Genomic DNA, 17,236 nt, shown 5'->3' on the forward strand with positions numbered 1-17,236 from the left:
AAGTGGGGCCGAAGCCCAAAAGTGGGGCCGGAGCCCGATGCAAGGCTGAAACCCAAAAGTAAATGCAGGGCCGGAGCCCGATGTGAGGCCGAAGCCCAATGCAGTAAATGCGGGGCTGGAGCCCGATGCTGGGTCGGAGCCCGATGCGAGGCCCGAAGCCCAATGTAGTAAATGCGGGGCCGGAGCCCGATGCTGGGCCGGAGCCCGATGCGAGGCCCGAAGCCCAATGTAGTAAATGCGGGGCCGGAGCCCGATGCGAGGCCCGAAGCCCAATGTAGTAAATGCGGGGCCGAAGCCCGATGCTGGGCCGGAGCCCAATGCAGTAAATGCATGGCCGGAGCCCGATGCGGGGCCGAAACCCGATACAATAAATGCGGGGCCGAAGCCCGATACAGGGTCGGAGCCCGATGCGGAGCCGAAGCCCAATGCAGTATAATCCCTCGGTAAAAACCCAGGTACTTAAATGATAGAATATTCCCATAGTAAAACCATCAGTATTGAATTAAAAAATAAAATTGGACCAGGTCGACCAGCCAAGGGACGGACCTAGTGAGAGGGCGCACAGGCATTGCATGGTGCGCATGGGGGGATTCAATCCAGGGACTTCCCTGCGGAAGTCCAAGGTGAAAACTATCACGCTAAGTCGTCTCGTCCTATAATGTTTCTCCCAGAAAATATAACTATGATATATATATATATATATATATATCAAAATCGTTTTTTTTTAATTTCTTCATCGATTACACGTTCTAGAACACTTTCAATGTTATCGAGTGTCAATTAATATGCACTTCAATAAATATAAAAATTTTAAAACGAATTATAACAAAATGTGCAGGGCAGCATCTATTGATTTCTCCACTTCAAAATTTGACGTTGTTTAGTCTTTTGGAACAATACTAATAATCCTTCTTTTTTTTTATTAATTCTTTTGACGAATTTCTTTAAGATGCGACAAACCAAAAATTCAGCAGAGTCTCCCCCAAATTCTCAATATTTCATTCCAAAACATAAACTTATTCAAATAATTGCATAAAACCCCAACTTAGCAACCATTTCATCTAACCACTTCGTCTTCATATATCACAAGAAACATGTCACATCTACATAACAAACTTCTCACATGTTTTTTACTAACACTCATAACCAACTAAACAAACATTCCAACAGTCTAGGGACTTAATAATCTAGATTCAGAGTCTCCCAAATCACACACATTAAATACATTAAAAAAGCGTAAAAATCCCATTAAACATCAGTCTAAACAGAAGAGAAATGGATGACAACCATCACCTACCCATCCTTCAACCATTCGACGTCGTCTTGGCCATGATCTTCCTCGTCCTCATTCTCTCCACGTCTTTGTTGAGATTGGTCCGGACGGTGTGTCTCGGAGTGATGCTGCTGCAGAAAGACAACATCAGTGGGTCGGCCTGACATGGCTACCATGCTTCCGGCCATCGGGGCGTCATCCTTGCCACGGTCTTGCTCGTCCTCGTTATCTCCACTTCTCTGCCGACGTTGGTTCAAACGGCGTTGCTGGGAATGATGCTGTTGCGAAAAGATAACATCAGCGGGTCGGCCTAACATGGCCGCCACGCTCGCAACCATATGGGCGTCGTCCTGGCCATGGTCTTCCGCGTCTCTATCATTTTCACCCCTCTGCCAACATTGGTTCGGACGACATTGTTTGGAGTTATGGAGCTGTGAAAAGATAGCATCAGTAGGCTGGCCTAACGTGGCCACCATGCTTGCGGCAATCTAGGCATCATCCAAGCCACTATCTTCCTCGAACTCATCATCTCCACCACTCTGCTGACGTTGGTTCAGATGATGTTGCTGGGAGTGATGCTGCTGTGGAAAGTAAACATCAACGGCTTGGCCTAACATGGCTCTAGTGCTTGCGACCATTTGAGCATCGTCCTGGCCACGATCTTCCTCGTGCTCATCGCCACATCTCTGCTGACTTTGGTTGAGATGATGTTCCTGGAAGTGATGTTGCTGCGGAAAGACAACATCTATGGGTTGGCCAAACACAACTGCCATGCTCACAGCCATCTGGGCGTGGTCCTGGCCATGGTATAACTCTTCTTTATCATCTCCACCTCTCTGTTGACCTTGGTTTGGACGACACTGCAGGGAATGATGCTGCTGTGGAAAGACAACATCAGTTAGTTGGCCTGACATGGTCACCATGCTCGCAACCGTCTGGGCATCGTTCTGGCCATGGTTTTTCGCATCCCCAACATTTCCAACTCTCTGTTGACGTTGGTTTGAATGGTGTTGTTGGGATTGATGCAGCTGCGAAAATACAACATCAGCGGGTCGGCCTAACATATCTGCAATGCTCGCAGCCCTATCAGCATCGTCCTGGCTACGATATTCCTTGTCCTCGGCAACTTCACCTCTCCGCTGACGTTGGTTCGGATGACGTTGCTGGGAGTGATGCTGCTGCAGAAAGTTAACATCAGTGGGTCGACCTAACATGGCTGTTATGCTCGCAGCCATCTGGTTGTCGTCCTGGCCATGGCCTTCCTCTTCTTCTTTATCTCCACCTCTTTGCTGACGTTGGTTCGGATGGTGCTGCTGTGGAAAGACAGCATCAGCAAGTTGGCTTGACATAACCGCCATGCTCGTGGCCGTTTGGGCAGCATCTTGGCCATGGTCTTTCACGTCCCGAACATTTCCACCTCTCTGAAGAGGTTGATCTGGACAACGTTGCTGGGAGTGATGCTGTTGTGGAAAGATAACATCAGCGGGTCGGCCTAACATAGCCGCCACGCTCGCAGCCATCTGGGCGTTGTCCTGGGCATGGTCTTCCGTGTCTCTATCATTTTCACCCCTCTGCCGACGTTGGTTCAGACGGCATTGTTGGGAGTTATGGAGCTGTGAAAAGACAGCATCGGTAGACTGGCCTAACGTGGCCACCATGTTTGCGGCAATCTGGGCATCATCCATGCCATGATCTTCCTCAAACTCATCATCTCCACCTCTCTGCTGACGTTGGTTCTGATGACGTTGCTGGGAGTGATGCTGCTGTGGGAAGACACCATCAGCGGCCTGGCCTAACATGGCTCTAGTGCTTACGGCCATATGGGCATCCTCCTGGCCACGATCTTCCTCGTGCTCATCTCCACCTCTCCGCTGACTTTGGTTAGGATGATGCTGCTGGGAGTGATGATGCTGCGGAAAGACAACATCTGTGGATTGGCCAAACATGGTCGCCATGCTCACGGCCATCTGGGCGTAGTCCTGGCCATGGTATTCCTCTTCTCATCATCTCCACCTCTCTGCTGACGTTGGTTTGGACGGCGCTGCTGGGAATGATGCTGCTGTGGAAAGAAAACATCAGCAAGTTGGCCTAACATGGTCACCATGCTCGCGTCCGTCTGGGCATCGTTCTGGCCATGGTTTTTCGCATCCCCAACATTTCCAACTCTTTGTTGACGTTGGTTTGGACAATGTTGTTGGGATTGATGCAGCTGTGAAAATACAACATTAGCGGGTCGGCCTAATATGTCTGTAATGCTCGCAGCCCTATCAGCATCGTCCTGGCTACGATCTTCCTTGTCCTCAACAACTTCACCTCGCCGCTGACGTTGGTTCGGATGACATTGCTGGGAGTGTTGTTGTTGTAGAAAGTTAACATCAGTGGGTTGACCTAACATGGCGGTTATGCTCGCGGCCATTTGGGTGTCGTCCTGGCCATGGCCTTCCTCTTTTTCTTCATCTCCACCACTTTGCTGAAGTTGGTTCGGATGGTGCTGCTGTGGAAAGACAGCATCAGCAAGTTGGCTTGACATAACCGCCATGCTCGTGGCCGATTGGGCAGCATCTTGGCCCTGGTCTTTCACGTCTCGAACATTTCCACCTCTCTGAAGAGGTTGATATAGACAGCGTTGCTGGGAGTGATGCTGCTGCGGAAAGATAACATCAGCGGGTTGGCCTAACATGGCCGCCACGCTCGTAGCCATCTGGGCGTCGTCCTGGCCATGATCTTCTGCGTCTCTATCATTTTCACCCCTCTACCGACGTTGGTTCGGACGGCATTGTTGGGAGTTATGGAGCTGTGAAAAGACAGCATCAATAGGCTGGCCTAAGGCCACCATGCTTGCGGCAATCTGGGCATCATCCAAGCCACGATCTTCCTCGAACTCATCATCTCCACCTCTCTGTTGACGTTGGTTCGGATGACGTTGTTGGGAGTGATGTTGCTGTGGAAAGGCAACATCAGCGGCTTGGCCTAACATGGCCTTAGTGCTTGCGGCCATCTGGGCATCGTCCTGGCCACGATCTTCCTCATGCTCATCTCCACCTCTTTGCTGACTTTGGTTCGGATGATGTTGCTGGGAGTGATACTGCTGCAGAAAGGCAACATCTATGGGTTGGCCAAACATGGCTGCCATGCTCACGGCCATCTGGGCGTGGTCCTGGCCATGGTATTCCTCTTCTTCATCATCTCCACCTCTCTGCTGACGTTGGTTTGGATGGCACTGCTGGGAATGATGCTGCTGTGGAAAGACAGCATCAGCAAGTTGGCCTGACATGGTCACCATGCTCGCGACCGTTTGGGAATCGTTCTGGCCATGGTTTTTTGCATCCCCAACATTTCCAAATCTCTGTTGACGTTGGTTCGGACGGTGTTGTTGGGATTGATGCAGCTGCGAAAATACAACATCAGTGGGTCGGCCAAACATGTCTGCAATGCTCGCAGCCCTATCAGCATCGTCTTGGCTACGATCTTCCTTGTCCTCAGCAACTTCATCTCTCTTCTGACATTGGTTCGGATGACGTTGCTTGGAGTGATGCTGCTGCAAAAAGTCAACATCAGTGGGTCGACCTAACATGGCTGTTATGCTCGCAGCCATCTGGGTGTCGTCCTGGCCATGGCCTTCCTCTTCTTCTTCATCTCCACCTCTTTGCTGACGTTGGTTCGGATGGTGCTGCTGTGGAAAGACAACATCAGCAAGTTGGCTTGACATAACTGCCATGCTCGTGGCCGTTTGGGCAGCATCCAGGCCATGGTTTTTCGCGTCCCGAACATTTCCACCTCTCTGAAAAGGTTGATTTGAACAGCGTTGTTGGGAGGGATGCAGATGCGAAAATACAACATCAGCGGGTCGGTCAAACATGTCCACAATGCTCGCAGCCATCTCGGCACCCTGGCCACGATCTTCCTTGTCCTCAGCAACTTCACCTCCCTCTTGACGTTGGTTGGGGTGACGTTGCTGGGAGTGATGCTGCTGCGGAAAGACAGAATCAGTAGGTTGGCCTAACATGGCCACCATGCTTGTGGCAATCTGGGCATCGTCCAAGCCACGATCTTCCTCGACCTCATCATCTCCACCTCTCTGATGACGTTGGTTCAAATGGCGTTGCTGGGAACGATGCTGGTGTAGGAAGACAACATCAGCGGGTTGGCCTGACATGGCACCAATGCTCGCAGCCATCTCAGCATTGTCCAAGCCCTGATCTTCCTCATCTTCATCATCTCCACCTCTCTGTCGGCGTTGGTTCGAATGGCGTTGCTGGGAGTGATGTTGTTGCAGAAAGACAACATCAGGGGGTCCACTGAACATGGCCGCCATGCTCGTGGCTGTCTGGGCATCGTCTTGCTCATGGTCTTCCTCACCCGCATCATTTATATCTTTCTGCGGACGTTGGTCTGGACGGCGTTGTCGAGTGCGATGTTGTTGCAGAAAGACACCATCAGTCGGTCGGCTTGACGTGGCCGCCATGCTCTCTGTCATTTCGTCCATGAATTGTGGAAATTGGGACCACTTGTTCACTTGCTCTGTCAACATCTTCTCGAATGAGCTCACTTCCTGATTCAGTTGGTCGAATTGCTCATCACTCATCTGTGTCGTCTCAGAGGGACCAGCCAATTCGTTGATAGAGCTCAGGCGACAAAGCCAGTTCATCCACTGTAAACGTCCTTTCTTATTCCTCCCCACAAGATTCGCCCACATTTGGGCCTTCGGTTGTTGAGTGGCAGGGCTATTATCCTCTTGGGACCTCGTCTGTTGGTCGGTCTCCTGTAAAAAGAATCAATACGAGTATTTAAGAATCTTAAAATCCCTCTATGAAAAGCTGCACAACTGTTCCAATGAAGTATTTACATTTTGAACTTACAATTATCTCCGCATCATCCTTTCTTTTGTCGTTTATATCACGCACTTCATCCACTGTGGGCTCTTCTTCAAGTTCCCTCGACTGCAAAGAAATGATTATTTGACAGTTTATTAAATCGTAGAGATACATTCAAATAAAAATATGCTCCTATCATCTAATGAGGGAACTTGCTTGGTTGCGGACAAGAAGAGGAATGAGAACTACCATCTGGGCGTCGTCCTGGCCATGGTCTTTCGTATCCTCATAATCTCCACCTCTCTTCCGACGTTGGTTCAGACGTCGTTGCTGGGAGTGACGTGGGTGCAGAGAAACAACATCGGCGGGTGGGCCTGGCATGGCCACCATGATCGCGTCCATTTGGGCGTTGTCGTGGCCATGGTTTTCCTCGCCCTCATCATCTCCACCTCTCCACTGATGTTGGTCTGGACGATGTTGCCGGGAACGATGTTGTGGAATGACAGCATTAAGGGGTTGATCTGAAATGGTCTCCATGCTCGCATCCACTTGGGCATCGCCGTGGCCGTGGTTTTCCTCATCCTCATCATCTCCGCCTCTCCACTGACGTTGGTCTGGATGTTTCCGGTAATGTTGTTGTTGTGGAATGGTAGCATCAGGGTGTTGGTCTGAAATGGCCACCATGCTTGTGGTCATTTGGTCCATCAACTGTGGAACCTTGGACCACATGGTCCCATGCTTGGTCAACATCTCCTTCAAAGAGGTTACCCCTTGTGTTAGTTGCTCATAGTGCTTATTACTCAATTTTGCCATCCCAGAAGGATCGGACAATCCACTAATAGAGCCGAGGCGATAGAGGCAGTTCATCCAATGGATAATTCTCCTTTTATTCCTCCCTAAAGCCTTCGCCCACCTCCAGAACCCCAACTCTTCAGTGGTACGACTGTTATCCTCTTTGGACATCGCCTGGTGGTGGGTTTCCTTTAAAAAGAATCGATATGAATGTTTAGAAATGTTAAACATTCCCTGACGGAAACATGCATAACCGTTTCAATGAAGTACTTATACATTTGAACTTACAGTTATCTCCGTAGCATGTGGGTTGACCCAAGATTGATCCTCGTTCTTCTCGTAGTTTTTTCCATATACCTCCACTAGTGTTAGCTCACTGCCAATTTCCTTCGACTGCAAGAAAATCATCATTTGACAATATATTAATATTATTGTGATGCATTCAAATAAGAATCCACGCTTATCATCTAATAAGAAAACCTGCTCTGTTGTAGACAAGAAGAATGAGAGAACTACCATATGGGCATCATCTTGTCCATGGTATTCCTTGGCCTCATTATCTCCACCTCTCGGCTGATATTGGATTGGACGGTGTTGCCGGGAGTGATGTTGCTGCAGAAAGACAACAGCAGTGGGTTGGCCTGAGATCGTCGTCATGCTTACAGCCATCTGGGAGTCGTCCTGGCCATGGTTTTCCTCGTCCTCATCATCTCCGCCTTTCTGCTCACGTCGATCTGAATGCCGCTGCTGAGAGTGATGTTGTTGTGGGAAGACAGTATTAGCGGATCGGTCTGACATGGCCTCTATGGTCGTGGTCATTTGAGCCATGAACTGTTGAACCTGGGACCACATGGTCACATACTCGGTCAACGTCTTATGCAATGAGTCTAGACTCAGTTGCTTATACTGCTCCTCACTCAGTTGTGCCGTTTCAGAGGAACCGGCCAATGCACTAATAAAGCCATGGCGACGGAGCCAGTTCATCCAATGTATAAGTCCCTTCTTTTTCCTCCCTGTAGCCTTCACTTGCGACTCTTGAGTGGCAAGGTTGTTATCCTCTTGGGACCTCGATTGGCGGTAAGCCTCCTATGATAGAATCAATACGAATGTTTAAAAATATTAAACATCCTCAGATGGAAAGCTACGCACATGTGTCAATGAAGTATTTACACAATTGAACTTACAGTTGTCTCCGTAGTATGTGGGTTAACCCCGGATCCATCCTGCTCCGCAGTATGTGGCATATACTGCTCCTCACTCAGTTGTGCCGTTTCAGAGGAACCGGCCAATGCACTGATAAAGCCAAGGCGACGAAGCCAGTTCATCCAATGTATAAGTCCCTTCTTTTTCCTCCCTGTAGCCTTCACCTGCGACTCTTGAGTAGCAAGGTTGTTATCTTCTTGGGACCTTGATTGGCGGTACGCCTCCTATGATAGAATTAATACGAGTGTTTAAAAATATTAAACATCCTCAAATGAAAAGTTGTGCACCTGTGTCAATGAAGTATTTACACATTTGAACTTACAGTTGTCTCCGCAGTATGTGGGTTAACCCCGGATCCATCCTGCTTCTTGGCGTGTGGCATATACTGCTCCTTACTCAGTTGTGCCGTTTCAGAGGAACCGGCCAATGCACTGATAAAGCCATGGCGACGGAGCCAGTTCATCCAATGTATAAGTCCCTTCTTTTTCCTCCCGATAGCCTTCACCTGCGACTGTCGAGTGACAAGGTTGTTATCCTCTTGGGACCTCGATTGGCGGTAAGCCTCCTATGATAGAATCAATACGAATGTTTAAAAATATTAAACATCCTCAGATGGAAAGCTGCGCAACTGTGTCAATGAAATATTTACACATTTGAACTTACAGTTGTCTCCACAGTATGTGGGTTAACCCCGGATCCATCCTGCTCTGCAGTATGTGGCTTATATTGCTCCTCACTTAGTTGTGCCATTTCAGAGGAACCGGCCAATGCACTGATAAAGCCATGGCGACGAAGCCAGTTCATCCACTGTATAAGTCCCTTCTTTTTCCTCCCTATAGCCTTCACCTGCCACTCTTGAGTGGCAAGGTTGTTATCCTCTTGGGACCTCGATTGGCGGTAAGCCTCCTATGATAGAATCAATACGAATGTTTAAAAATATTAAACATCCTCAGTTAGAAAGCTGCGCAACTGTGTCAATGAAGTATTTACACATTTGAACTTACAGTTGTCTCCACAGTATGTGGGTTAACCTCGGATCCATCCTGCTTCTTCTTCTGGCTTTTTTCATATACCTTGACCAGTGTGGGCTCTCTACTAAGTTCATTCGACTGCAAAGTAATGATCATTTGACAATATATCAATATTATTGAGATGTATTCAAATAAAAATCCACACCAATCATCTATTGAGGGAACTTGCTTGGTTGTAAACAAGAAGAATGAGAGAACCTACAATATGGGCATCATTCTGGCCACTGTCTCTCTCTTTCTCATCATCTCCATCTCTCTGTTGACGGTGGTCGAGACGGCAATGCTCGGAGTCATGCTGTTTTGGAAAGACGGCATCAGCGGGTTGGCCTGACATGCCCCCCATGATCGTTCTTATTTGGCCAATGAACTGTGGAACTTGGGACCACATGGTCACCTGCTTGGTCAACATCTTCTTCAACGAGCTTACCTCCTGTCTCAGTTTCTCGTACTGTTCATCGCCCTCCTTCAAGGAGGATCTATCCTCCTTCCTCTTGTTGTTTTCTTCATATTTGTCGCCCGGTGTGGGCTCTCTACCAAGTTCATTCGACTGCAAAGAAATGATCATTTGATAGTATATAAACATTATTGAGATGCATCCAAATAAATAGCAACACTTATCATCTAATGAGGGAACCTCCTCGTTTGCAGACACGAAGCGAATGAGAGATTTTTGGGTTGGGTTGCGGGAGGGCGCAGGGCCGGAGTGCTGAGGGAATAGATTTACTGTTACCACCGAGCGACAATACTAAGGGAAGGATTCTCTTGACATAGCCTTTTATTTTCTTGTACTGAGGAATTACCGATGGCCTAATCCCTCGGTACAATGCTGGCGGAATATTCCATCAGTAGGCCGCTGACACAGCCGCGATTAATGTTACGAGCGAATTATTGGCGGTTTGGCGGGGAAGTTTACCAAGGGAACTATTCCCTCGGTGATTTTCCTGGGTAAACCCGCCAAGTTTAATACTGAATTGCGAGTGATTCTTGCAACCTCAGTGGATGTGTAACGCACCTCCTTCGAAATTCCCTGCCCCTCGGGCTTGGATGTCTTCTTGTTGGATTCCACGTCTTGGGTTATTTGAGCTGTTCAACAACACGGTCTAACAATTAGATCTGCAAAAATGTAAATGATTTTGTCTATCGTTGGGTTGCCATTTTCAGGTAGACAAGACGTGCCCAATTCTAGTAGCAATCTGCAGTCGAACCGCTAGTAAATTCTCGGTCATTCAGTGCGTTGAATTTTAAATTCTGATAATCTTCATTTCGAGCTCGTGAAAGAAATTATCAAACCATAATTGCTTTTAGATAAAAGAGATGAGAAGTATATATGATAACCTTTATCCTTGTTCCAGTGGGTTGTCCAGCTCCAAACCGCTGAAGCACTGCCGAGAGCGACCAATAGTACGGTTCCAATTATAATGTACTTCGTTTTCTTAGACAATCCACAAGAACCTGACTTGCAGAGATTGGGGTTTCCATCCAAACTGCATCAAAACGAGGAATTAAGATGATGGCTGCAGTACTAAGTAATATGTCAGATTCCAAGTAAATGATCAAGCTACTGGCTCAGAAAGGAAAGATGTGTTTTCCATGAGAAGGGAATCGAATGTAATTACAGTCGATTTCCATATATTTCAGGTCATTTTTGTTTATCGGCCTTTCAAGGGAAATTTAGGCACATCTACTGAGGATTTTCTCCTATCCCGGCATGCCGGAAACCCAAAAATAAAGGGAAAAAAACAGAAGAAGAGACGTATGATTGCTATCCATGCTTTACGTACTGTAAATCTAAAGTTCCAGCATCAGCCTTTGTCCGCAGGTTCTTGGGGACTGAGCCACTGAGGTCATTTCCACTTAAGTCACTGCAAAATCCAGGTGAGGGAAAAAAAAAAACTTTATTGATTTGAGGACATACATCGATCTATCAAGACATGTATATTGCCAGTGCAACAAAATGCAATAACTCATCACGCACAGGTGTTTCAAGTTCGTCAATTCTGCCAAGAATCCAGGCACCGACCCGGACAATTGATTGTGCGAAAGATTCCTGAGAGATCAATTATTGGTTATTGATTAAATTAATTATGATATTTCAAGGCACAAAGCATTCTAAATGACTTTTACCATGCATGTGATTTTTAAAAATAATCATATCATCAGGAAATCTGATATTTCAAAAAACGTCGGCCGGCCAATTGGGAAAAAACTTACAGAGATACTAGCGCTGTTAAGTTGGCCAGTGAATCTGCTATCTTCCCTTTCAGGCCGCTGGAGCACAGGTTCCTGCCATTTTTTTTTTTTTTGGCAATGGAATCATCTTCAACAAAATCCTTACTATTAAAAAAAAAAGGAACAAAGAGGAATTCTCACAACGAGGTGATCCTCGGAGGACTCTCGGTGCTACAGTTGACACCATCCCATGTAAAGTTAGTAGGGACACATGGATCTCCCTGCCAACTCTCTTTTCTCACATTGTATGCTTTCTTGATAACACTCATAGCGGTCACTGCGCAATGACATTTAATATATCCAATCAAAGAGCTATAGGGGCTGACAATTCCAATCTCGCAAACAAGATAAAACATGAGAACAAACTAATGAATTTGGGGTTTTGGTTTAAGGTGCAGTGCATATTTTAAACATCTGGCTTTTCTAATTATAATTCGTAGTAAGCTATGATTAATTCTATATGTATATATATTGAAATTCCGTTAAGCCTGCAACAACAATTTTCTTTGCATGTTTTCTTCTGGTATCACAGAGTCTAATGAGGCTTAAGTGGGGCTATCAAAAGAGCTCTTCAGATATCAGCTAGTGACCCAGATGCATTGAGAACTAAATTAATTATTGAAACAGACTCTTTGAATGTGGTGAACCAGCCATGGAGCTCTTCAGATATCAGTTGTTAGATCAGTTGATGGCATTGTAATTAGATGATTTAGAATATGTGTTGGGAAAACCTTTAGAGACTTCTTGTGTTCAGTTGTTTTGTTGTACTGTTCTGTTTATCAATGAAATTACTCTTCTTATTAAAATAAAATAAAAAAAGCCTATAACTAGAAGTGGTTAGCCTGATCATGTCTAACCCAAAAGCTTAAGCTATATTAACTGGCGGCACCCAACTCATTTTGTTCACCAGCTCTCCAATATGGGACACTAAAACACTAACAATACACACACACACACTCATGTATATTGCATAAAAAGACAGCACGCACCATCATCAATGTTTGTTGGGGCAGTTGAAAGATCAAGCAGGCGGTAAAGCTCCAGGGCATTGAGTATTGGAGGTGAGGTTGACCCAGAGGTGACAAACTGGAACTGGAAGCCAATGTCACTGGTAAACTGATGGGTACGAACTGTCACCGGCTCAAGGTAATTGAGGTCGATTGTTTCGACAACCTTATTGTTGCTGTAAATAGTGAATTTCCTTTGTGAGGTCATGTTCATCAGTTCTGCAAAATGAAAGTAAACAATCCATTTGGAAGGGGCAGCCATATTTGTTGTCCAATTTTCCTCGAACTTGAAAGTGCTTTCCAGCCCTGCTGCCCATGTGTCAAGAACTCCTGTGGGAACTTTATATGGGTCATTAGTTTTGTTTAAGGAAGGGTCTGACAAGCCGTTCCGGGACAAAAACTGTATGTCTGAACCGTAGTTTGTATCATCAGGACTCCATATGCGATCATAGTCATCAAATGGGTGCCTGGCCAAACCAAATGACAAGGATTACCATTGAGATATGATATATAATTGTTCAGTTACCGCTTTGAAATAAAATGGTTGAAGAAATGCCAAGAGAGAGAGTCCGTAGTGCTTCTCCTGCCCTGGCAACCAGCTGATCGTCACAGCTGCCTCTTGAATCTGATGGATCAACTATCTGTTGTGAAGCCCACCTCACAGAAAGTTGATATGACAGACAAGAGAGGTGAGACCAATCCCCTAGAGATATGGACAATATACATACTATCCTGCAAATTTAAGTTCATTCCACTTTGCAATGAAGATTGAGATTTAAAAGAGCTGTGCTTAAGGAAGGCAGTTGATTTAATTTGGAGTTCTAAAGTAATTACTATTTACTTTCTATTAATTATAAGTTAAGTTTTGTTATGTCAATATACTAAAATACTATTTAATGAGTTTCGTGCGTAATGCTGACTCACGTCTAATATATGTACGCAACAAAGAGAGGTAATATGCCTGATGTATATTTTATATATACCTGAACAAAAAATACTTTGTGCTGCCAATGTTCAGTCGCTTATGGAGGGCTAGCGTCTGAAAGTGAACATCAGTAAGGTATATGGCATTGCTGAGCTGCCGCAATTCCAAAGATGAGATGAGAGGAGTTCCTTTGCCAGTGTTTACGAGGCACACCTGTATAGCATCGCTTGTTGGTTGAACCACATGAATCACCTCCTTATGGACATGAGTATAAGGCGTCGGAAGCCTTACTGTCACCCAAAAAGTAACTCCTATGTGCAAGTCGAATGTCGGGGTACGGTTCTGGTTGTCGTAATTCCCATACAAGAAAGAAGCCCTGATTAAATATTTTCTGCTGTCTTCATCAGTCTTTGTTGTCGGCCGGATTGTGTAGCAGTTTCTAGTCCCATTAGGAAATGCCCTCAGAGTCTCTGCAGTAGGTCTAACTACTTCCCCGTCTGTGAAATTGCCAGTGACCAGCCGGTTTTCACCGGAGTCTATAAATCCATGGTCTGTTTGATAATAAAGCTGAAGAACAGGATCGGTGGAAGCATTGGATGCCCCACAGTCGATGCTAATGAAACCTAGAAAATTAGGGACGGAAAGAAAGAGAGCAAAAAGTCAAATTTAAGGCCATTCTATATTTATGTTCTCAGACAAGGTCTTGAAATTTAATTAAGGTCTTGAATCAGAGCATTGTAGGGGCTGACGAAAACATCCATACGACAAACCAAAACAATAACTTCCGTCTATTTCCTAACCGAGAGATCAGGATTTTATTGGAACTACCAAATAAAAAATGTTGGTCAATAGCTAGGAATAACAATTTTGATCCTATTCAGAATGAGAAATCTGCTACAATTCAATGACATGTGATATGTTTGAAAGTTTTAAACAAGTATTCAAAAAATGAATTTTGATTCAGAGCATGATCCATATTATATTATATATTCAATATACATAGCTTATATTGCCATATAAATAGTTTATTTAAGTACAGCGAAGAAAGAAAGTTCATTTCAAGAATTTTGCTATGGACTAAAACTTGTATATTTAATATTAGAGCTCCCAAAAATTGCATTTAACAATAAATATGAAAAATAAAAAGATAGAAAACCAAAATTCCCTCAATTATAATGGAGTAATACAGGCCCCCCACCGTGACAATTACCGTCAAAGTAAACGGAAAAGTCACCTGTAACACGATTGACACCAAAAATAATAGAAAAGAGAAACAAAACTTTACAAAAGAAGAAAGGGTGCAGAGAAAGACCTGGGATGGGATGTGTTAGTTTACTTATCAAAAAAAGGAATGGGATGTGTTAGAAATATTATTTCGATATTATAATTTAATATTTTAGGAATTAGAATATTTGAAATAAGATCTTATTAATCAGTTGGTTTAGTTGATATTTTAGAGATTTTTCGATATCCGCTTCAAATATCATGTTGAAATGTTAATGCTTTTTTGTTTCCTAGTTAACTGTCTCGTTGGGCCTATAAATAGGCTAGTTCTTTATAGAATTCATTGAGTCAATCCAAATAATCCACTCCCGTGATTTTGGACTCTACGCCACCATGTTTTTATATCTCTTCTCTCTCCTTCTCATATTATATTCAATTTCTATATGATATCAAAGCAAGAGGTCGAAGTGTTAACAATACCAAGATGAAAATAAGTTATCTCTTAAGTTAAAAGCTCAAGGAATCTCTCCAGCCTCTGAAGCCAAAAGGCTCATGCTCTTTCATTGGATTTCCGGAGGCAAGATGCTTCAAGTCAATAATTATTTTTTCCACCTTTGAAGTCGATTTTTTTTCTCTTTTGATTATTGGGCAAGAGAAGCCCATGTGTATGATTTTTATTGACAGGAAAGGGAGCCCCTGCCATCGTCATCGAGCCAGATGCTTATTAATCAAATGTCGGAGTGTGCTCACATAGGACGAGCATTTCAATGCACTATATGCACATCTTGAGGGAGCGTTAGGCATATTATTGCAATATTTTAGTAACTTGAATATTTGAAATAAGATCTTATTGATCAATTAGGTTGGTTAATATATGTTTCAGGTATTATGTTGATATTTTAAATTGTTTTATATAATTCATTCAAATAATCTAGTTCAGTGACTTTGACCACTTGGTCACTACATATTGATATCTTTTATCTATTCTTCTCATATTATATTCAATTTCTACGGGATGGGGGTCACCGCAAACCACCAACCACCTCATGAGGTCACGTGCATCCTCTGTAGTTCGCAACGATCTCGTGGGGGAGGGTGGTGGCTAGCGGCAACACTAGTCAAACCCCTTAAATCCCCTCTTGAGGAAATAGGTCACCACGCTCCCCCACGAGATCCGTTGCTGGCCACCAGCCTCCTTCACGAGATCGCAGGTAACCACAGAGGTCGCCGACAATCTCGTGGGTCGAGTAGTGGTCCGCGGTGACCCCATCCCCATATATCTCTCTGCACTTTCCTTTTTCTATATATATATATTCTTTTTTTCTTTTTTTCTTTTTTTTGTCTCTCACTTCCCAAGTCCCATTGTTGAGGGGGAAAAGGTACTCAAAAATAGTTTAGGGGGGAAGTATGATTTTCTCTCATAGTTTAAGGGGTGAAAATGAAACATTCCCGTAATTGTCTGGTGTCTTCAATGACTATGATCAGGGGGTTGGTGACAGGCATCGAGTCTGCAACTCCTCGGAATCTCATCGCACCCTTTCTCGAAATCGGAGTACTTGGTGATGTCGAGCCCTTACTACCCGTGAACCTCACCGGGAGATTCCCGTGAGGTGCAGTTGCTTGATGTTGGCCACTAGCCCCTTGTTCGAGTACTTTGTTGGTGGCACTAGATCCTAAGGACCGTGGTTTGGAGCTTTTGTGCTCCATGAACGCGGGCAAGAAGCAAAAAATGCTTCAAACTGTGATTTCATGCCGAACAGAGGGGAGAGTGATCAATTTTATCCGAGAAGGTAGACTACATATAAGGCTTCATCTTAGGATATCCCTTGCAAAAGCAAATAAGTTTAGGACGTGGAAGTATGTCCTTTGCAAGGGGAAAAAGATGAGATACATTCGTGCATTCTCTATAGGAGAATGGATGAGTGCTTAGGTAGATTTCCGAATTGAAGTTTTTGCATACTCCCCAAAAACGATCACCAGAAACCTTTTGCGGACTTTATCTAGGAATAACACCTTTCAAAGAGAGCGTTCTCCACGCCTCAAAAGTAAGTTTCAACTTAAGTATCGATCATCCATCAAGGTACACAGCCCCAACATCATAAATATGTCTTCTTCTTTTGTTTTTTTCATCGCTGAAAACTCCATAATATTTCACAGGAAGTGAAATATGATCGATTTAATAAATATCTAGAGATATGGAGAAACATAGAAATAGCTAACCTGGATAGTTTGGGTCTTGCCCTAGAACGAGCATCCCAGTAGCTGAGTACGTCCATAAGACAACAAACCAAAACAACGAAAGCCTTGTTATTTGCATTTTGTTCTTTATTACTCAAACCAACAGGGGGGAGAGGGGGAGAGAGAGAGAGAGATGGAGACAGACAGCTTTGGAAATTAAAACAGAAATGATCATCGCCTATGCCTATGGGGAGATATGGTGGATTTAAACATCGAAATGAGATGGACCCCGTTAATTTTTTGTATGGCCCATCCAACATGCTTTTCACGGGTCTGATGATTCCCGGAAAACGTCAGGGTTCAGTTAACCTGGCGATTACCTCATGCATATGAGGTAATATCCATGCCAGCTGGAATGGTACATGAATTGTCGTCCTTGTCCACAGCTAGCGTGTGGATACCAGTGTTATCAGAACCGGACCGGATGATGAACCGGAAGGGGTACGGGGTCATGGGTTTATGGGTTCAACCGGGGGTTCGATGGGTCGGACCGCTTTAAA

The 17,236-nt window shown here is 44.8% G+C and overlaps 1 protein-coding gene across 6 annotated transcripts; it reads right to left on the minus strand.

Moving 5' to 3' along the window:
* Positions 1-3,411: 3,411 nt before the first annotated feature.
* Positions 3,412-16,908, minus strand: LOC116213469. 6 transcript variants are annotated; one of them, XM_031548425.1, is made up of 20 exons: positions 16,719-16,908; positions 13,488-13,897; positions 13,333-13,388; positions 12,332-12,816; positions 11,484-11,619; positions 11,325-11,396; positions 11,089-11,160; positions 10,895-10,975; positions 10,449-10,597; positions 10,126-10,196; positions 9,316-9,660; positions 9,087-9,191; positions 8,746-8,988; positions 8,405-8,647; positions 8,064-8,306; positions 7,396-7,965; positions 7,168-7,272; positions 6,337-7,068; positions 6,133-6,213; positions 3,412-6,035 (listed from the first exon to the last, which is right to left on the minus strand). In XM_031548425.1, the coding sequence occupies exons 1-20, from the start codon at positions 16,813-16,815 to the stop codon at positions 4,026-4,028; spliced, it is 6,306 nt and encodes a 2,101-aa protein (XP_031404285.1). In that variant the 5' UTR covers positions 16,816-16,908; the 3' UTR covers positions 3,412-4,025. The 6 variants fall into 6 exon arrangements, with proteins under 6 accessions (XP_031404285.1, XP_031404284.1, XP_031404283.1 ...); XM_031548424.1 differs by having other exon boundaries at positions 8,405-8,593; positions 13,333-13,897; XM_031548423.1 differs by having other exon boundaries at positions 13,333-13,897.
* Positions 16,909-17,236: the final 328 nt, after the last annotated feature.

The sequence above is a fragment of the Punica granatum genome, chromosome 7, assembly GCF_007655135.1.
Source record: "Punica granatum isolate Tunisia-2019 chromosome 7, ASM765513v2, whole genome shotgun sequence".
NCBI classification, from domain to species: domain Eukaryota; kingdom Viridiplantae; phylum Streptophyta; class Magnoliopsida; order Myrtales; family Lythraceae; genus Punica; species Punica granatum.

Excerpts from the sequence above, each read along its gene's own strand:
- LOC116213469 (XM_031548423.1), bottom strand. The coding sequence starts at position 16,815 with ATGCAAATAACAAGGCTTTCGTTGTTTTGGTTTGTTGTCTTATGGACG. Across the intron at positions 12,817-13,332 it reads ACAAAGTATTTTTTGTTCAG|GCACCCATTTGATGACTATG; the intron begins GTATATATAAAA and ends TGGTTTGGCCAG. Across the intron at positions 6,036-6,132 it reads AGGATGATGCGGAGATAATT|GAGACCGACCAACAGACGAG; the intron begins GTAAGTTCAAAA and ends TTCTTTTTACAG.